Raw genomic sequence first — 21,976 nt, forward strand, 5'->3', positions numbered from 1 at the left:
TTTCATTGTTTTTAAGGTGGTTTCACATTCTGCAATTAGGTCATCATCTTGAAACCGGTTGCGAAGCAGTACCATAAATTCACGAATATTGTTTAGTTCTGGTGCATGTTCATTGTATAGCTGAGCTATCCACTCTGAGGCTAGCCCCACATTCATTCCATCTGAGATGGCGTTGATTAGGCTTCTTTCTGATGGGTATTGATGTCTATATTGTTCAACGTAAGCCTCAATTCTGCTGAGAAAGTAAGCCAGGTGGTGTGGATTCCCATCAAAGGTTGGTTTGAAAGGGGGAGGGGTTGGTGGAGGAGGTGCAGGGGGGTTTAGCTGGCCTGCTTGCTGCTGCAGAGGGATTTGCGGGGGTGGGGCCGTTGCTGTTGTGGCTGGCTGTCGGGCTGCAAAGGGGGGTGGAATTCCCCCTGGCCGCTGAGAAGCAAGTTCTTGAAATGCTTCAGCTGATGAAACAACCATCGGCGTGGGGCCCACAGGAAAGAAAGGGCCTGAACTAGCTGGTTGCCATTGATATTGGATCCATCCTTGTCCGGGATAAAACGCCCAGCCAGGTGGAATAGAGGCTGCTGGAGGCAGCGTAGGTCTCTGTTGGCGGGAAAGATCAATTGGAGGGGGGAGTTGCGATTCCCCCCAAGCCCCTGGTGCCGCCTGAACTCTCTGCCGTGTGAAAGAGGGAGGGGGGGTCCTCCTGCGTTCATCGGAGCGGCTTCGAGCTTCAGTAATTTCTCTCTCTTTGGTGGGAGGGAAGGTGAATTTAGGCTGAGCTAAAGGCTCTCGAGGTCTCACCTCCAGCCGCTCAAAAGTTTCAGGGAGGTCTAATAGGGACTGGGATTTCAGGGGGTTTCTCAGGTCCCAATCCAGTGACTCTCCCGATCCTCCAGGTTTTATTGTCCTCCAGTGAGGTTGAGAAGAGGGAGGGGGCTCTCCATTCCGCCCCGGGGAAATGTTTTCTCCCGACTGGCAGCTTACCCATGAATCAGAGTCCTTGGGCCGTGCTCCAAGCTGACATGCAGGCTCTACCACTTCGGGGTTCCGGGTCCTCTCGTCAGGTGGGAAATAGGTGACTTCAACTAAATCGTTAAAATCCTGTTTCGCCGCTTCTTCTAAGCTTTCAACTTGCTGCTCTTCCATCTTCACTGGGTCTTTGCACTGCTGTGGAGGTTGCGGAGACTGGGGCCCAGCACCCCTCTAACGGGCCCCCTCTGAGAGGAGGAGAGGGCACCGTTAGCAAAAGAAAGTTATGAGTTTTGGAATAATGTCAAGGTTCCAGAAATACCTCTTCTGCGTAAAAGAAACTCAGAGACATTTCTTTTCCAGAGTTCTTTACTAGCATGAGGAGACTGGCACACGATGAGTGCAATTCCAAAACTGAAGTTCCGGATTCTTTTCCCCAGTTATACAAACCCCAAGAGTCCCACCCCCCTGACCCCTTTGATGGTCACATGGTCCCACGTTCTCCCAGTCCATTCGAATATCTTCTTGCCACTCTTCCTGCAGATGTGAACCCCATCCGACCTTGACCGTCTAAAGAATGTTACCATACCCCTCAGCCCCCCTTCTCCCCCTCAGGGGAAAAATGTGGCAGCGTCTGGAAACCTTAAGTCTAATATGGTTTCCAGGCCTGACATATCATCAGCGTACAGGTGACAACGCACCCCAAAACCACAGATGATCTCACCCAGTGGCTTCATATAGATGTTGAACAGGAGAGGAGAGAGAACCGACCCCTGTGGCACCCCACATAAGAGGCGCCTCGCGGCCAATCTCTGGCCCCCTGTCAACACCGTCTGCAACCGGTCAGAAAGGAAGGAGGAAAACCACCGAAAAACGGTGCCCCCCACTCCTAACCCCTCCAGCCGTCGCAGCAAGATACCATGGTCGATGGTATCAAAAGCCGCTGAGAGATCTAATAGGACCAGGGCAGAGGAACAACCCCTGTCCCGGGCCCTCCAAACATCATCCACCAATGCCGTCTCTGTGCTGTACCCGGGCCGGAAACCGGACTAGACTCAACAATTGCCTTGATCTCATCTTCTGCAACACTTTAAACTCAATTTATGGATTACAAATAAAAGAATCCTTTTCCAACAGTGACCACAGCATGATTGACTTTTGTCTCAATATGCATCCTTACAAAAATCATTATAATGATGGGATCCCCAATTATAACTTTAAAAAAGCCAACTATGATCTCATAGACACCGACCTCTCATCTCTTGATTGGCAAATTCTATTCACCTACTGTGATACTGCCGAATACCATTATAACATTTTTTTGCTTGAAGTCAAAAGAGTCATTAAACTATATATACCTCTAATAAGCCCCAAAACCAGAAAAAACAAATTACCCATAACAATAAGGAAGCTCCAATCCCAAAAAAAAATCTCTTTGGCGGAAAAACAAAACTGGCTACATAGCTAACTTTAAAAGCCACTATAAAAACTTATGCCACTAGATAAAGACTGAATGCACCAATTATCACATCAAACAAGAGGAAAACCTTCTGCGCACGAAATCTACCCAAGCCTTCTATAATTTTGTAAACAACGAACTTAAAGACTCAAGATCCATCCCACCTCTAAAAGGACCTAATGGTAAAGATTGTAATGATGAAGCCTTTAAAGCCAACCTCTTTAACACATTCTTCGGATCAGTCTTTGTAAACAGCAATGGCTCCTGCCCCGCATTTCCTAGTCATACCACAACTAATTATAACGATCTAATACATATCAGTTTTACAGAAGATAACGTTGAAAAGGCATTACGCAACCTAAAACCATCTCTATCTATGGACTATGTGCTTACTTCTTAAAAAGGCTTTCCACTGCCATAGCAGAACCTCTAAGCATAATCTTTGAAAAATCTTTCAGAACCAGCTCCTTGCCCAACCTGTGGTCACTAGCCACGGTCATCCCTATTTTCAAAAAGGGAGACCGCAGCCTAGTTGAAAATTACAGACCAATCTCTTTATGTTGCGTCACCTGCAACATAACATCCACAGTCATGGAATCAATCATAAACCAATCCATTACTCTCGACTTAGAGACAAACAATCTAATCTCTAACAAACAATTTGGTTTCAGGAAAAAAATGTCCTATAATCTGCAACTCCTACACTGCAAAAACATATGGACTACAAACTCCATCAGGGCAAAGCAATAGAAACAATTTACATAGACTTCTGTAAAGCCTTTGATTCAGTGGTACACGACAAACTATTTCTACAACCAAAATTTTATGGCATTTCCGGACCCCTGCATAATTGGATAGCTGTGTTCCTGTCAAACAGGCAACAAGTGGCCAAAGTAGGGAGCGCCCTATCAAATCCTGCACCTATTAACAGCTGTGTCCCCCAAGGCAGCGTTTTAGGACCAACACTCTTTATATTTTACATAAATGACCTTTGCGATCATATTATAAGCAACTGTGTTCTCTTTGCTGATGATGTAAACAACACCGACAATGCTGCTACCCTACAAAAAGACCTTGATTATGTGTCAGAATGGTAAAACAATTGGCAACTCCAAAACTCAACCAACAAATGCTCTGTCTTACACATTGGCCAAAAAAAAATCAGAACACAAAATACAAGCTGGGCAGATACGACCTCATAGATGACCCTCACTCTGTCAAGGACCTTGGAGTACTCATATCTAATGATCTAAGTGCCAAAGCCCACTGTAACAACATTGCCAAAATGGGTGTTGGTCTTACCTGATACACCCCTTTTCTGATGAGAAGGAGTGACTCCAGGCATGGGTATCACTCTGTCTTCTGGCTCTATGGACAGGGTTCAAACTTAAGAGACGCCCCCTTTATAGACCTCCCACTTTCAACGATGTTCGACGAGGGTTCCGAATAATGTACCTGTAACAACACCCCACGGACACCTCCCTGACCAGACCCTTTCATTAGGGTGGGGCTGGAGTCACTCCTTCTCATCAGAAAAGGGGTGTATCAGGTAAGACCAACACCCATTTTCCTGCATGAGAATCCGTGACTCCAGGCATGGGACTTACCCAAGCTGTCAGTCCTCATGGGTGGAAAGCCGTCTGGTCATCTCCTTCAGGCGTCTCTACCACACGTTGTAGTACTCTCCGACCAAAGGCCGCCTCAGCCGATGCATATGCGTCAATCCGATAATGACGTATAAAAGGTGACGGAGTCGACCAGGTCGCTGCCCTGCAAATCACCTCCACCGACGCTTGTGTGGCCCATGCGGCCGATGTGGCCGCACTCCTCGTTGAATGTGCCGTAATAGCCTTAGGCCTTGGTAAAGCCTGAGCCTTGTAGGCTCTGGCTATGGTGGCTCTGAGTAACCTGCCCACCGCCGAAGCGGAAAGCTTCTGTCCCATGGTGGATGGTTGGAATGACACAAAAAGTGCCTCTGTCCATCGGAAAGCCCTAGTTCTTTTGATGTAAACCCTCAGAGCCCGTCTGACATCCAGAGTGTGCCACACACGTTCCTTCGCGTGTGATGGATTAGGACAAAAATCCGGAAGCACCAACTCCTGGGCCCGGTGGAACCAGGAGTTGACCTTCGGCACAAAGGTTGGGTCCAAACGCAAAACCACTCTATCGGAGTGGAACACACACAAGTCTTCTCGCACCGAGAGTGCGGCCAGTTCCGAAATCCTGCAGGCCTATGTGATGGCTACCAAAAACAGCATCTTGTAAGTCAAAAAAACTGATGTGAACTGTCCTAATCGGTTCAAAGGGAGCCTTGCAAAGTGCCTGCAAAACCTTCTGAAGGTCCCAGGTGGGATAACGATGAACCACTGCCAGTCTCAGGTTGGTCGCCCCCCTCAAAAATCTCTTTACCTCTGGGTCCTTTGTCACCGACCGCCTACCCGCAGAACCTAACACTGACGCTATCGCTGCCACCTGCCTGCGTAACGTCCCTGGTGCCAGTCCTTTCTTCAACCCAGCCTGCAAAAACTGCAACAACTGTGGAACCTTTACCTTGGTTGGCTGAATGCTCCTACCAGTGCACCAAATCACAAAGGTTCTCCAAGTGGAGTCATAAATTCGTGTAGTAGACGGTCGTCTAGCCGCCTGCATTGTCGTTATCACATCTGAGGGAAATTTCCGTATTTCTAGCAGTCTCCGCTCAACAGCCACGCGGTCAAGTGCAACCACTGGGGACCCGGGTGATGAACCTGTCCCTGACTGAGCGACACCTGTCAGGTGGAATCCTCCATGGTGCGGCGACCGACAGACGTACCAGATCCGCGAACCACGGCCTTCTGGGCCAGTATGGTGCCACCAGAATGACCTGTGCCCTGGTCTGCAAAATCCGACGAATTACCCGAGGAAGGATAGCCATCGGAGGGAAGGCATATAGTAGACCCCTGGGCCAAGGAAGACGGAGGGCGTTTACCCCTTCCGCCCCTGGCGCTGGGGACCTGGAGAAATACCGAGGAAGTTGATGGTTCGCTGGAGATGCGAAGAGATCGATGACCGGCTGTCCGAATCGCCTCACAATCTCCTTGAATAACCCCGGATCCAGTCTCCATTCTGCCGGATCCAGAGGTGCCCTGCTCAACCAATCTGCTCTGACATTGTCTATCCCAGCAATGTGTTCCGCCCTGATGGAAATCACATTGCGCTCGGCCCAGTGACAAAGGCGATCCGCCTCCGCCATGAGCCCCCTGGATCGAGTGCTTCCCTGCCTGTTGATGTGGGCCTTCACTGTGATGTTGTCTGTCAGGAGAAGTACATGTCGATCCCTCAAACAGTGCCTGAAATGTTTGAGCGCTAACCTGGCCGCTCTCAGCTCCAGCCAATTTATGCTCCTCTTTGTCTCCCTCCTTGACCAAGAGCCCTGGATCACCTGGTCCTGACAATGAGCCCCCCAGCCTATCAGACACGCGTCCGTTGTCACCGTGATGCGGTCCTGTTCCAAAAAATGGCAGCCCCTTTCCTTGTTCCTGGACTTCCACCAGTGTAAAGACATTAGAACGTCTCCCGGGACCCTGACCTTGAACTGTGACGTGTCCCTGCCTGACCTCTGAAACGGTAACATGAACCATTGTAGAGGCCTTGCATGAAACCTTGCCCATGGGACCACCTCTATGCAGGAAATCATCTTGCCCAGCAGAGATGAGAGTAACGCTAGCGGAACTCTCCTCTGTGAGCGAATCTGCACTACCAGATCCTTGATGCTCTGAAGTCTGTCTGGGGACAGGAAAACTTGACCCTTCAGCGTATCTATTACTGCCCCTAAATGCAACAGCCGGTTCGTGGGAATGACGTGACTCTTTCCCATGTTTATGGAGAAACCGTGAGTCTGCAGACAAAGTATCGTCTCCCTCAAATCTTCTATTGCCTGTCTGTGCGAGACTGACTGCACCAAAATATCGTCCAGGTAGGCCTGAATCCATATTGGACGAGCCCTGAGAAGCACTCCTAACGCCGCCAGGATCTTCGTAAAAACCCTGGGGGCCGAGGCAAGGCCGAATGGAAGCGCTCGGTACTGCAAATGCTTGCCGTCGTAAAAATACCTCAGGAACCTCCTGTGCTTCCGATTTATCGGAACATGAAGGTATGCCTCCGTAAGGCCTATGGAGGTCAAGAAGCCCCCCTTCCAGACATTCGTAAGGATTGACCGCAGGGAGTGCATCTTGAACCTCCGATACTTCACATACCTGTTCAATCCTTTCAGGTTGAGAAATGGTCGCAGCCCCCCCGAGGCCTTCTGGATGACGAACAACATTGAGTAATAACCGCTCCATTGTTCGTGAACTGGAACGGGCTCCACCGCTCCGATGTTCAGCAAGTGCTGAACCGCAGTGTCCATGATTTCTCTTTTTGCCGCATCTCGAGACCTGGGACATCGAAATAAGACCGTCGGAGGGGGTGCAAGAAATTCTAGTGAGAGACCTGATGAAATGGTCTCCCTTATCCATAGATCAGAGGTGGTTTTCTCCCATTGGTCGGCGAACAGCCCTAGACGGCCACCAATGGGAGCCTGATGCCTGCCGTCAGCGGTGTCTGCGGAAGGAGCGGTTGCCCCTCCCCCGAAAAGGACGCCGTGACTGACCGCGGGACCTGCCTTTGTCAGAGGACCCCTCCTCTGAGTGATGATAGTGGCCCCACTGACCTCCCTGTGTTTGAAAACCTCTCTGATATCTGCCAAAGGCCGACCCCCAATAGGGACGAAAATAAGACTTCCGAAAGGGGGGGGGAACCTTGTATCCCCTCTCCTTGACAAGGCAGTCAACACCTTCTTCTTCCCCTTAGTTTCCGTCAACACGGGCTCCAAAGCCTCACCAAACAACTTTGCACCTTTAAATGGCACAGAGGCCAATCGCCATCTGCGCTTTGTGTCTGCCTGCCAATTTTTTAACCAAAGAAACCTCCGTGCTGTGACCGAGGACGCAATCGACTTTGCCACATATTTCGCGGAGGACATAGTGGCATCCGCTGTGTATTCCACTGCTGCCACTATCTTGTTGAAATCCTGATGAGTCCTCAGATCGGTCACCGGCACTTTCTCCTGCATTTGTTTAAGCCACAGGAGGACGGCCCTGCTGAAGAAGGATGCTGCTGTGGCCGCCCTTATACCCCAGGCTGCTGCCTGATGCGTCTTCGTGAGGGCCTGCTCCAACTTCCGATCCTCTGGCTTCAAAACTTCCTCAGGTTCAACCAAGGTGGCCGAAGGGGAAGCTAGGGCCAAAACCGGGTCATCCACCTCAGGCACTCTCAGGAGTTCCATCAGGTCAGAAGCTGTGTTAAAAAACCGTCTCTCAAGGGAGGACATGTTCGGTAATGCGGCCGGGGCTTCCCACTGTTTCTTAATCATATCTAGAAATAATTGAGGAGCAGGAACTGTCTCCGTCTCCACCGTTGGTTCAGAAAAAAGCATGTCTTCAGGGTCCTGCTCTGGACAGGCGCCTTGTTCCCCTAGGAGTCCTTGTTTAGTAACCGCCTTAGCTTTACTCAACAAGGCCTTAAAAAGATGAGGCCTGAACAGCCCTTTAAACATGGGCTGCTCCGGTAAAAAACCTTCCTCCTCAGACAATTCCTGGTCCCATTGTTCATCCTCCATTGATGGGGAACTCTCCGCCTCTGAAACGGTAACATGAACCATTGTAGAGGCCTTGCATGAAACCTTGCCCATGGGACCACCTCTATGCAGGAAATCATCTTGCCCAGCAGAGATGAGAGTAACGCAAGCGGAACTCTCCTCTGTGAGCGAATCTGCACTACCAGGTCCTTGATGCTCTGAAGTCTGTCTGGGGACAGGAAAACTTGACCCTTCAGCGTATCTATTACTGCCCCTAAATGTAACAGCCGGTTCGTGGGAATGACGTGACTCTTTCCCATGTTTATGGAGAAACCATGAGTCTGCAGACAAAGTATCGTCTCCCTCAAATCTTCTATTGCCTGTCTGTGAGAGACTGACTGCACCAAAATATCGTCCAGGTAGGCCTGAATCCGTATTGGACGAGCCCTGAGAAGCGCTCCTAACGCCGCCAGGATCTTCGTAAAAACCCTGGGGGCCGAGGCAAGGCCGAATGGAAGCGCTCGGTACTGCAAATGCTTGCCGTCGTAAAAATACCTCAGGAACCTCCTGTGCTTCCGATTTATCGGAACATGAAGGTATGCCTCCGTAAGGCCTATGGAGGTCAAGAAGCCCCCCTTCCAGACATTCGTAAGGATTGACCGCAGGGAGTGCATCTTGAACCTCCGATACTTCACATACCTGTTCAATCCTTTCAGGTTGAGAAATGGTCGCAGCCCCCCCGAGGCCTTCTGGATGACGAACAACATTGAGTAATAACCGCTCCACTGTTCGTGAACCGGAACGGGCTCCACCGCTCCGAGGTTCAGCAAGTGCTGAACCGAAATGTCCATGATCTCTCTTTTTGCCGCATCTCGAGATCTGGGACATCGAAATAAGACCGTCGGAGGGGGTGCAAGAAATTCTAGTGAGAGACCTGATGAAATGGTCTCTCTTATCCATAGATCGGAGGTGGTTTTCTCCCACTGGTCGGCGAACAGCCCTAGACGGCCACCAATGGGAGCCTGATGCCTGCCGTCAGCGGTGTCTGCGGAAGGAGCGATTGCCCCTCCCCCGAAAAGGACGCCGTGACTGACCGCGGGACCTGCCTCTGTCAGAGGACCCCTCCTCTGAGTGATGATAGTGGCCCCACTGACCTCCCTGTGTTTGAAAACCTCTCTGATATCTGCCAAAAGCCGACCCCCAATAGGGACGAAAATAAGACTTCCGAAAGGGGGGGGGAACCTTGTATCCCCTCTCCTTGACAAGGCAGTCAACACCTTCTTCTTCCCCTTAGTTTCCGTCAACACGGGCTCCAAAGCCTCACCAAACAACTTTGCACCTTTAAATGGCACAGAGGCCAATTGCCATCTGCGCTTTGTGTCTGCCTGCCAATTTTTTAACCAAAGAAACCTCCGTGCTGTGACCGAGGACGCAATCGACTTTGCCACATATTTCGCGGAGGACATAGTGGCATCCGCTGTGTATTCCACTGCTGCCACTATCTTGTTGAAATCCTGATGAGTCCTCAGATCGGTCACGGCACTTTCTCCTGCATTTGTTTAAGCCACAGGAGGACGGCCCTGCTGAAGAAGGATGCTGCTGTGGCCGCCTTATACCCCAGGCTGCTGCCTGATGCGTCTTCGTGAGGGCCTGCTCCAACTTCCGATCCTCTGGCTTCAAAACTTCCTCAGGTTCAACCAAGGTGGCGAAGAGGAAGCCAGGGCCAAAACAGGTCATCCACCTCAGGCACTCTCAGGAGTTCCATCAGGTCAGAAGCCGTGTTAAAAACCGTCTCTCAAGGGAGGACATGTTCGTAATGCGCCGGGCTTCCACCGTTTCTTAATCATATCTAGAAATAATTGAGGAGCAGGAACTGTCTCCGTCTCCACCGTTGGTTCAGAAAAAAGCATGTCTTCAGGGTCCTGCTCTGGACAGGCGCCTTGTTCCCCTAGGAGTCCTTGTTTAGTAACCGCCTTAGCTTTACTCAACAAGGCCTTAAAAAGATGAGGCCTGAACAGCCCTTTAAACATGGGCTGCTCCGGTAAAAAACCTTCCTCCTCAGACAATTCCTGGTCCCATTGTTCATCCTCCATTGATGGGGAACTCTCCGCCTCTGAAGGCGAATCAGAGCTGTCAGAACGCGACCCCATGTGTCCATCTGCTGGTTCTGTTTCTACCTGATCCCTATCCTGTGACTGGGCTTCCGCCCCAAGTACAGATTGCCTGTTACGACTTTTGCCTGCCTCAAGTTCCCGGTGAATCGCCTCCGCGATCCATTTCCGTACTAACTCAGGCATTTCTGTCACCTGGTCTATGGTCTGCCTATCCCCTTGTGATGCTACCAAGTTGATAGGTGTAGAACTGGGCCTCCCTGTATTGGAGCCGCTCTCTGATGGCTGGGGCAACAGGGCCCTGGCCAGAAAACTGGAAGCAGGATCCGGTTCCACCATTGGATCTTTCTCCATAGGTTGTACCTGATCCCTAATAAATGTGGACTTAGTGGCCTTGTTGGTGTTCCTCTGTACCTGTCTTTCCAGCGCCTTCTGGCGGCGTTTTTCCGCCTTCTCCTGCGCTTTGGTGGGCCTTTTAAGCGCCAAGGCTTTTGCTCTAAGTTTTGCAGCTGCTTCCGAACTGCCACTCCTTGTTTTATGACAACGGCTCTTCGAGCCTTCAGTGGCAGCTCTCTGAGGTTGAGAAGCATCAGTGACCTCCATCAGGTCACTAAGTGAGGCATCCGACGCCATATTTCTAGAACACATATAGAAATAAAATTGCATATAAGTAAGCACCTTTTATAATTCCATGAATTTAATTTTTTTATTATTATTATTATTATTGTTGTTGTTGTTGTTGTTGTTGTTATCATAACAAATTCTATGTAATACATATACATGTCAATGTACAAGCCTCAATAACCAGTTAGCATCTTTAGAACTCAGCAGCATTACAAGGGTTAATTCCCTAAACTGTTGGTCCTTTCCCTCTGCAGGTCAGAACGCCTGCTCAAAACTCACAAGCCATGCAGCCTGGCAACGGCTGCCTCAGGCTAAATCAGGCCTCTTCACTTCTTTACTCCAAAGGCCTATGCTGTACTGGAGGGCCGATCACCGAAACCCCATGACAGCCTCTTTTCTCTTTCTTCAGTTCAATTTTTATTTTTTTATTTTTTATTTTATTTTTCTTTTTTTATTTTTATTTATTTATTTATTCTTTATTATTATTATCATTTTATTCCTGTTTATTTTCCATATATATATATATATATCTATATATCTATATATCTATATATCTATATATCTATATATCTATATATATATCTCATTCATGTATTTATTTTCATCATCTTCTCTATACATATAAGGCCAGCCAGCTCCCAAAATGGCCACCGCCCTGGCTAGCCCCATGTGGCTTCCAACATGGTGCTCAAGAGCTTGTTCCTTCCTCTGTGCCTTCCCCACATATGGCGGGGATTCCAGCAAAAGCACCTAAAATCCGAACGTAAGCTTAAAATAGCAGCACAAACAAAAAATAAATAAAATGGAGGCAATGTGTTCTCAAACTTCCCCCGCTGCTCTGATTCTCCCCCAAAGGAGTAACCACGTGGAATCAGCAGCTTGATTTAAATCTCCCGGTACTCACACCATGTGCTCCAGGTACAAACAAGTTAAAATGGAGACAAACAAAACAGACTTTCTTTGCAGCTCCAAATAATAGCAGTGTTATTGTTTGTAGTTTCCCCCACTGCTCTCCACACACACACACACACACTTTAACGATCCTCAGCCTTGTAATTAAAGTCATCAAACACTTAAATAAGGTTCGCTCATTCCACTCAGCTTCTACATTTTCATAGAGGCTCCAAGAAAACTCATATTAATAAAAAACCTCAAACGCCAAACAAAGATAGCTCACTTACTTACTCAGTTGATGCCATTTCAAAGAGAACAGCACAAATTTCCAAACTCCAACTCCTGCTAAATCCAAACACACAGGAGTAAACCCAGAAAACGTCCTTATGAGATCAGGACAGAGTTGAAAGTGGGAGGTCTACAAAGGGGGCGTCTCTTAAGTTTGAACCCTGTCCATAGAGCCAGAAGACAGAGTGATACCCATGCCTGGAGTCACGGATTCTCATGCAGGAAAAAGGCTCTAAGAGTTGTAAACCTAATCTTGTGTAATGTCTTCTCTGTAATATTGTACTACTAACTAGAGTATACAAAGCATTTGCTAGACCAATTCTCGAATACAGATCATCTGTCTGGAACCTGCACTGTATATCGGACATTAATACAATTGAGCAAGTCCAGAGATATTTCACGAGAACAGTCCTTCACTCCTCTGCTCGCAACAGAATACCTTATGCCACCAGGCTTGAAATGTTGGGCTTAGACAACTTAGAACTACGCCGCTTTCGGTCTGACCTAAGCGTAGTACATAAAATTATCTGCCACAACATCCTACCTGTCAATGACTACTTCAGCTTCAACCACAACAATACATGAGCACACAATAGATACAAACTTAATGTAAACTGCTCCAAATTCGATTGCAGAAAATACGACTTCAGTAACAGAGTGGTCAATGCCTGGAATGAACTACCTGACTCTGTGGTTTCTTCCCCAAACCTGCACAACTTTAACATTAGACTGTCTACTGTTGACCTCACCTAATTCCTAAGAGGTCTGTAAGGGGCATGCATAAGTGCATCAACGTGCCTACCGTCCCTGTCCTAATGTCCCCATTTATGCGTATCTATTTCATGTATTCATAATCATGTTTATACTTATATCTGTAATCTTATATATGCTTGACAAAATAAATAAAATAAATCATTAAATCAATAAAAATAATTAAGTTCTGCACCATTCCTATTGGCTGCCCAGGAGCTATAGCCATATCCTCTCCCCTCCACTCCCTTGCCAATATCTCCAGGATACTTCTGATTTTGACAAGTCTTTTACATTGGTCTTTGTTCCTGTTTCAACAGAACCCAAGCTGTAGCAGGAGGACAGGGTTCGGGGAAGGGGACCCTGAAGAACAAAGGGTGAGAGAGACGGTTATAATGATGATGAACACGTGGCCGAAGATTGGCATGTTGCATTGTTGGAATTGGTTTCTGAATAAGAAAACAGCTGTAAATCAAAACCAAAGAATCCCTGCATGCAACACATAGTTCTCTCTGTTGCCGAAGCACCAGCCTCCCTCCATGCCTGTGATATGAAAAATGCTACTTATACTTACTTCCCAGGCCACTGCTCCTAGGCCAATCCTACCCATGACAAGGTCTCCAACCAGCCCCGTGGGATCACAGTAAAGGAGCACCAGCCGTCTCTCCCTACTTCTACATTCTCTCTTACTTTATCAGGCAGCTGCTGCCATCTTTTACATCAAAGACAGGAGGGGAGAAAGATCCACCTACTCTGTATATTTCCCATGATACCAACTCAATCCCATTTGTTGCGGAATGTCCCCACATTAGCATATATAAGGAACATTTCTCTCTTCTAGTCTCTGGTGAACAACAAAGTGTCTAACTGAGAATAGAACCGTGGCCTCTCCCACCAGAAAAAAATATTGAATCCTAAAAAACTGTCATGTATGTATCCAAATGTGAAAGCAAAATGTTGGAGATGTGATTGTGAGGATGCTACCTATTATCATATATGGTGGACTTGCAAAAAAGTTAAAGCCTTTTGGATTAAAATATGGTGGATTATGCAGAACATTTTGAAAAAGAAGATCAAGTTTGTTCCACAGTTCTTTTTATTAGGAATAATCTCAGATTGCACTGTTATAGAGACAAAACTGATTCTGAATTTAATAACTGCTGCAAGATTATTGATTGCACAATATTGGAAGAAAGAAGACTTACCTACAATTGGAGAATGGATTAGTAAAGTATCAAATTTAGCAGAAATGGCAAAAATTTCTGCCTACTTGAAAGACTGTACACAAGAAAAATATATATTGGAATGGAGGAAGTGGATTGATTATATTCAAAATAAGTATCAGATTAAAAAATATCAATTAGTTTTTGAGTGAAGTTAGGAATTATTATGTATTAGTTTAAGAAAGAAGGGAATTGATAGTGTGATGGTGTGAAATGGAATATGTTTTATGTTATATTTTAGATTATGTTTGTTAGTTACAATACCCTGTATTCTGTTCTGGGAAGTCTCGGGGGGGGGGGGAAGGAGGCGGGGAAGGGGAAGACTATAAATTGATTGGTTGCCATTGTACAGGAATAATGGTAGAATTAAACAAGTTGGAATGGTGTAATGTCGGGACTGCTCGGCAAACACTCCCGAAGGGAAAGGGTAAGGAAAGAGGAGTAAAGAAGGAAGAAAGTAGGTAGGTAGGTGGGTAGGGAGGAAAGAAGGGAGGGAGAAGAAAGGATAGGAGGAGGAGAAGAAGGAGAAGATAGAGGGTTAGAAAGGATGGTAGTAAGAAGTGGGAAAGAGGAGGGGAAGTAGGAAAGCGAGGAGAAGGTGGTGGGGGAAGTTTAAGAAGGATGAGAAGGGAAGAAAGGATTAAAGGGGGGAGTGGCAGTCGAGCAGCCCTGACTGAGTATAATTTGAGTATGGGACTGATTGTTGGATAAGTGATTGTATTGTACACTGGTCAAATTGTGGGAATTATTATGGAAAAATAAAAAAATTTTGCAAAAAAAATAATAATATTGAGTTTTCAAAGGTCATGAAAAAGAAAATCAGTTGTATAAACAAGTAGCTGAATACCTGTGCTCCTCTACAAAACTATGTGATCGGGCTTGATAATTCGACACTTACAGCTTGAAAATTAATGAGTAGTTACGATCGGCCTCTCCTCTCCCCTTCTCTCCCTCACTCCTGCCCCACAGAAGCCTTCCCTATCCTATCCCCTGCTTGCTGCTGTGAAAGTAAAACTGAAATTGAAACTCCTCTCCTCTGCTTGTGTTTTGCATTTGGAACAGATTTCTTTTCAGGTGGGGAGGGGGAGTAGAACTCCTTAGCAACAGAGCATGTTAATAATAATACAGGAAATACTAATGCTCTGATTGTCATTTCGAAAAATCCTTTCTTAGTGAGCACCTAGAAGCTAAGAGGAACATATGTGGCAAATTCAAGTTTGTAGGCTTTACAAAGATTTTGTGATGATGCGTGAATCTATATATATATATAGATTGGCTTGTTCAGACTGCATATTTAACCAAAGAACAAATGCTATTAAATTGTAGCCTGTTGTTTTGATTTAGACTTTTCAGAAAAGATACCAGGAGAGGCGAGCTGTCCCAGTTCTCTTTCACCTCCCAATCCAATCCACCAGTGCCCCTGAATCTCCCTTCGGGAATAAGCTTCAATATGTATCACAAATTTAGGACTATCATTTTCTGTGCAACATGTGCAAATAGAAAAGTTGAGAGTTCACCTGACGGTCAGAGGCAGATGGGTTGGAAGAGCTGCAATGGTGGTTGACCAGGGCAATGAAGCTCAAGGCCTCTGCAGGGCTCAGGCGGGAGATCAAAGTTGAACGTTGAGCAAAGCAAACAAGTTGATCTGGAAGGCTGAGAAGAAAGCAAAACCCAACAGCTGCTTCAGCTTCATCTGAGACTCGTATCTTGGAAGGTTTGGGTTAACTCTAGGCAGCTGCTGGGTGTTCCTTGAATGGATGCTTGATATATACGTCCTATTTTTCATGGATGCCTTTGGCGGTGGCTCTGTGGTGGTGATGCATGCATGTGGAAGGAGGGCACTCGTAACAAAAGGCCCCGTTCGCCTTCGGTAGAGGACACATGTACAGGTGCTAAAGGTTAAGGGAAAGCTTCCTTTGAGTTGGGTTTAACTCCTGATGACTTCATGGACCCATGAGGTAGGTGTGTGTGTGTGTAACAATATAGATTTGCTGTACGTAGGGTTAATGCAGTTTGCCTTCGTCTTCATCTTTTTTTTGGTTTACCTATTCTAGACTGCCTGGGATTTCCTGATGGTCCTCCATCCAAGTATTGATTGGAAATGAGACTGCTTAGCTTTTTCCGGCTCAAGCAAGATTAACTAACTAGTGTTGCACAAGTTACAATCTGCTTCATATAGTGGCTGTTTCAGGCTGAAGTGAAGCTTTCCAGGATGCTGAGAGATTAATAAAGAGAGCTAAGATAGATAGGGTTACATTGCCCCCCCCAACTGTTTCCCCTCCCCATTCTATGCATAGAATTTTGCACAGAACCTTCTCCACAGAATTGGAAATTTCCATTTTGGCAAAATGGAAATGTTTTTTATAACTACATAATTATGCAGATTTTGTGCATCCATGTTTTTTTTTTTTTGAACTATTTCACACATGTATTTTTGAAGTATTCGCATTCAAATATATTTCCTTGAATTTCTACTCTTACCTGTTTTCTAGAGGAGCAGTTTCATCAATTCTGTGTCTTTTTTAAAGCTACAAAATGTTTGCTTATCCACCAAGCTCCTTTCCCCTCAATGTTATACTTACTGGGATATAATTAAGATATATTAATCACACCAGAAAAACATTTCCACTCACCTATCAAGACTGAAATCTGAGTCAACAGTAAATAACGCTGTAGCATACATTTCTGTCAAATCTTTATGGATTTTGTTTCTCTTGATCAGCTCCAGGTTGTCTCGGTTAAAAGCAAGATCCTGAAACTAAGAAAATACAAATCTGTGTAAGGACTTTCCAGCATGAAGGACCAACCAGCAAATTTTATATAGAATAGAGCTGGAAGGGACCTTGTAGGCTTCTAGTCCAGCCCCCTGCACAAGCAGGAAACCCTGGCCTATACCATTTCAGACAAGTGACTATCCAGTCTCTTCTTAAAAACCTCCAGTGAAGGAAAACCCACAACTTCTGAAGGAAAGCTGTTCCACTGGTTAATTGTCCTCCAGGTTGCTTCTCTCCTTGATTAGTTTCCATTGATTGTTTCTTGTCCTGCCCGTGGGTTTTTTGGAAAATAAATTGACCCTCTCCTCTTTGTGACAGCCTCTCAAATACTGGAATACTACTATCATGTCCTCCCTAGTCCTTCTTTTTTCCAGACTAGCCAAACCCAAATCCTGCAACCGTTCTTCATATGTTTTAGTCTCCAGGCCGTCAAATGACTGACAACTGCAATAGCTCAGTTCTCACATCATGCTAAAATCAGTTAAATCATGATGAAATGCTACAAGCAAACAGATTTTGTATCTCCTCAATTTTTCCCCTTGTACTATCAGTCAGATGAACACCTAATCCACACAATACTGTCTTATGTCTAGGTATTCACCCATGTTGTAAGGCTGTTTTGTTATTATTATCCTTCTCATCTTCTTTACATCTTATTGTATCGTATTACCATTATTATCTGTTGAGTCACGTGTACATTGAGAGCTTCTCCACCAGAGATAAATTGTGTGTCTAATTATACTTGGCCAAATAAAATCTGTTCTGTTCTGTTCTGCTCTACTTCTTACTATATTCTTCTGTTCTGTTCTATAATAGGAAATAATAAACTTAACCAAGAAAAAGTTGTATACAAAATATTTTGAACATAGTCTATTTATTCACACGGGGTATAAAAAGATGGCAACCATGGCTGTGCAATCAAAATTCTGTCCATTAATCTCAGTTGCTATCTTAGCTTTATTTACCCCACAGCAGAGGCCCCATTGATCGTTCCATTGTTCTAAACAATGTGATGTTATCCCTGTGGGTTGAATAAAAATTAACAATAAACATATCAGGCATAAAAAGAATTTGTTCAGACCTCAGTTTTTCCAACAGGTTTTGTTTAAAACAATTCCAGCAGCAATACGTACTATGGCGGCACTCTTGTTTGTGAATAAACGCATGTCTCTGGCGCTGCTGCAACGAATATAGTTCCCAAGATACATCGCAAGCCAACTGGACCTCTCGGAATTGCTGGGATTGTAGCATCGGGGTCTGCTTTCGCTTGCTGTATGAAAAATCATTCCAGTTATTTTTATTAAAGAAACCTAGTTCCAGACACTGGCCTCTTTGATATATTTTTATCCTGGTTTTTATTATACAGTTTTGTAAGTATTTTAAAGCACTTTCATTTTTAATACCACTAGAAAATGCTATAAACAACCTAGCTAATATTAGCACAATGTTCACAGCTGGAATTAGCAATGTTATGGAATCGAGACATGCGGCAATTACTGGTATCTTTTCCTTTCCGATTGTTCCTGGCAGAAAACCAGAAGGACCAGCCTATGGTCAGCTCAACTCCAAGACTTGAGATCAAGACAGATGTATTACACTGTCATAGGGACACATAAATAAGGGATTTCTACCACAGCAAGCAGTTTGAGATAGATAGGTGACTTTTTCTTCCTCCTTTAAACTTGTGAGGGAAACTTTACGTGCAGGAGTTTTCAGTCCTTTTTACATGAGGACTCCAGCTTAGGCGGACATCTGCTTTTATAAGCCAACCCATTTCAAACTACATTTATGATTTGTAGAGCCCAGGGGTGGGCGTCCAGGTGGGTGGGCGGAGCCTCCCTCCATCATTACTACCGGTTCACAAGATCCAGCCCAAACCAGTAGCAATCCACCAGTGGTAGAGACTGAATGAACCTCATTCTGATGTAAAGGTCCTTGTGCCAAGTTCTGATCTGAGAAGGTGTCACAGGTGAGCTACGTTGGGCCTATAGTCAGCTCTACATGCAGCACCTCTTGCAAGGGAAACAGAAAGAGAACTTCTCCCATGGCCTTACCAGTCAGATAAGCTTTGATGGAAAAGTACATTTCTTCTTCCTTATCTTTGAACATCGCAATATTTTCATTCAGTTTGTTCACTCTGCAGAAAGAGAGGTATGGAGTAAGTATTGGCCAGTAGAGAGAGAGAAAAATTTCAGAGAAGCAGACTTCTTTCTTGCAAACTCATTAGCTTTATTAGTTGACCACCACCTAGCCAAAATATTAGAAAAACACATACAAACAATCTTTTTGCTTCAGAATTCAAAATCTTATCGGCTGTAATGAAAGTTCTAACAAGTAGAACATAAATAAAATGTTGAATGGGAGAAGCTAGAGAAGAGACATTTTCAAAAGATTAACAGAGTTGGAAGAGACCTTGTAGGTCCAGTCCAACCCCCCACCCAAGCAGGAGACCCTACACCATTTCTGAGAGATGGCAGTCCAGTCTCTTCTTGAAAGCCTCCAGTGATGAAGCTTCCACAACTTCCAAAGGCAACTTCTGTTCCATGGGTTGATTGCTCTCGCTGTCAGAAAATTCCTCCTTATTTCCAGGTTGAATCATTCCTTGTTCAGTTTCCATCCATTGTTCCTTGTCTGGTCTTTGGGCACTTTGGAAAATAGGTTGACCCCCTCAAATGTTGAAACACTGCTATCATCTCTCCCCTGATCCTTCTCTTCACTAGACTAGCCATGCCCAGTTCCTGCAACCGTTCATTGTCTGTTTTAGCCTCTAGTCCCCTAACCATCTTGGTTATTCTTCTCTGCACTTTTTCTAGAGTCTCAACATCTTTTTTATAGTGTGGTGACAAAAACTGGATTCAGCACTCTAGGTGTGGTCTTTACTACGGCTTTATAGCGTGGTATTAGTACCTCCCTTGATCTTGATTGTATCCCTCTGTTAATGCAAATTAGGATTGCATTGGCTTTTTTTGGCTGCCGCCACACACTGCTGGTTCATATTTAATTGATTGTTTGCTAAGACTCCCAGATCCCTCTCACAATTACTGCTACTAAGCCGGGTTTCACCCAGTGTACCAATGGTAGGAATGAGTATACCAATGATATATCATTGGAACAATGAGTGTTCCAATGATAGGAAAGAAAACTGACAACGCTCTCATCATAAAATGCTTATAGCAGTAGCAATAACACTTAAGACTTATATACCGCTTCATAGCGCCCCCTCTAAGCGGTTTACAAAGTCAGCATCTTGCCCCCAGCAATCTGAGTCCTCATTTTACTAACCTTGGAAGGATGGAAGGCTGAGTCAACTTTGAGCCAGTCAGGATTGAACTCCTGGTTGTGGCCAATTGGCCTGCAATATTGTATTCTAACACCACTGTGCTGCCACCACTATAATTGCTTATAGAAAGCAATTCTTCTTTTTAAAAAATGATAAGGAGTGGGATTGTTGGAACAATAGACAGAATTCTATGGGACCTATTCTGAATTAGATCCAGTTGTTTCCCAAGGAGGTGTCCAGCTCTGGCTCCTCCATTCCTAATTCCCATTAGTTGGATACTGCAATGCCATCTATCTGGAGGGTTCCAAAGTGAGGTAGGATTCCATGCCAATATACTGACATGGCCACATACTTACATTTTTTGGAATGTGCCACAGCTGGTATTCAAGGTCTCACTAGCATTCAACATATCACCATTAAGAAACATGAAGGAAGGAGCCAATCGGCTATCCAGCCACAAGGACACCTCAGCCTCTTCGCTGTTAGAAACCACACTGGGCCAGAGCCCAGCCAAAAGAGCCACTTTGGTGCTGTTTGGAAGAATGTCCTGCAAGAGGAAAGCCGTAGAACTAAGATCTGAGTGCTAGAAATCTAACCAGGGATGAGAATAACCCAAAAACAACAATGCAGGTCCATCTCATGTGCCAATTATGCCCTTTCCTTGACTGGGAGGACTTGCAGGTGGTCAGTCATGCCCTGGGCACCTAGCAACTGAACTATGCCAGCATGTCGGACAAGGCTGCCCTTCAAGGCCATCTGCAACAGGGTTTCTCAACCACAGCAACTTTAAGATGTGCAGACTTCAATTCTTAGCCAGCACTGAAGTTGAGAAAGACTGTTATGGAAGCTATAGCTGGTTCAAAATGCAGCAGGGCGAGTAGCAGGCACTTCCCTTATGTCTACATGTCACTGCTGTGCCATGACTGCAATTCAAGACTCTGGCACCTACCTTTAAAGGCTTTCATGGCATAAGACCTGGTTACTTGAGAGACTGCCTGTTCGTCCCCCCCATCCCCCAGTCTTTTTGGTACATTTAGCAGGATGGGGGGGGGACTCCTGTTCCCTTCTGTTGAATCAGTGATAGTCAACCTGGTCCCTACCGCCCACTAGGGGGCGTTCCAGCTTTCATGGTGGGCGGTAGGGGTTTTGTCCGATACTGAAGCACTTTCCTTTTATTTTAATTTCATTGATTTTTTTTAAAAAAATTCATAGCATTATTTAAAAACATTTTCATTAGGTTTTCATAAAACTCCCCGTGACAATTTAAATTTCTGAAAATATACTATTTGTAATGCCTGCGCATAAATTTAGTTCACATTATGTAAGTGAAACTAAATGGCGCTATAATGTGACTGCAAACAAAAGAGCCTCGTCCCAGAATAGCTCACGCATCTCCCCCCGCACCACCCAGCTGTAACAGACAAGCAGAGCTGGTAGCCGGTGCCCTGCCCCCACAAACCCAATCCATGATGCACAAGAGGCATGAACAGACAACGATACACGGCGCATTACTGTGGAACCGGTGGGCGGTTAGAAAATTTTACTACTAACAAGAGATACAAAAGTGGGCGGTAGGTATAAAAAAGTTGACTACTCCTATGTTAAATGTCACAGATTTGCTTTATTGGCTGTTTTTAGTCCAGCCTGCCTTTTAAAATGTTTGTTTTTGTAATTGTTTAATTTAGTATTACATTCTGTAAGTTACCAAGAGTCCCTGACAGCTATAGTACATTAATGAATAATAATGTTTATACTGTACGTACGTATTATACTTAAAGTTCACTTTTTAATGATTTGTTAAATAAGCCATAATTGTTTCTTACACTAATATTCTTCTGGTTAAGTCTGTCAATAAATAAGCCATTTTTATTATAGATCTTTAACACAGCCATCAAGAAACGATCATCATCAATGAATCCCTCTCTAGAAAACAGCTCAGCCAGATCATCTGCTGGAACTGTATTCACAATCTGAAAAAAAGAAAAAGAATAGAAAATCAGCATCCAAATCAGAC

At 45.3% G+C, this 21,976-nt stretch overlaps 1 protein-coding gene across 5 annotated transcripts in view; it reads right to left on the reverse strand.

Annotated features, from left to right (window-relative positions):
* LOC131185003 (uncharacterized) overlaps window positions 1–21,976 on the reverse strand; it is a 136,776-nt gene that overhangs the window by 44,882 nt on the left and 69,918 nt on the right. For 4 of the 5 annotated variants that reach the window (XM_058157014.1, XM_058157016.1, XM_058157013.1 and 1 more), the window contains 6 exons: window positions 21,786–21,932; window positions 20,319–20,509; window positions 18,737–18,819; window positions 17,816–17,952; window positions 16,542–16,666; window positions 15,426–15,561 (listed from right to left, as the gene is read on the reverse strand). In XM_058157014.1, coding sequence (XP_058012997.1) covers window positions 15,426–15,561; window positions 16,542–16,666; window positions 17,816–17,952; window positions 18,737–18,819; window positions 20,319–20,509; window positions 21,786–21,932 — 819 coding nt within the window. Of the gene's footprint in view, window positions 1–10,543; window positions 11,183–15,425; window positions 15,562–16,541; window positions 16,667–17,815; window positions 17,953–18,736; window positions 18,820–20,318; window positions 20,510–21,785; window positions 21,933–21,976 lie in introns of those variants that run through there. The other variant, XM_058157017.1, reaches the window with a different exon arrangement.

This window comes from Ahaetulla prasina, chromosome 14 (assembly GCF_028640845.1).
Source record: "Ahaetulla prasina isolate Xishuangbanna chromosome 14, ASM2864084v1, whole genome shotgun sequence".
NCBI lineage: Eukaryota > Metazoa > Chordata > Lepidosauria > Squamata > Colubridae > Ahaetulla > Ahaetulla prasina.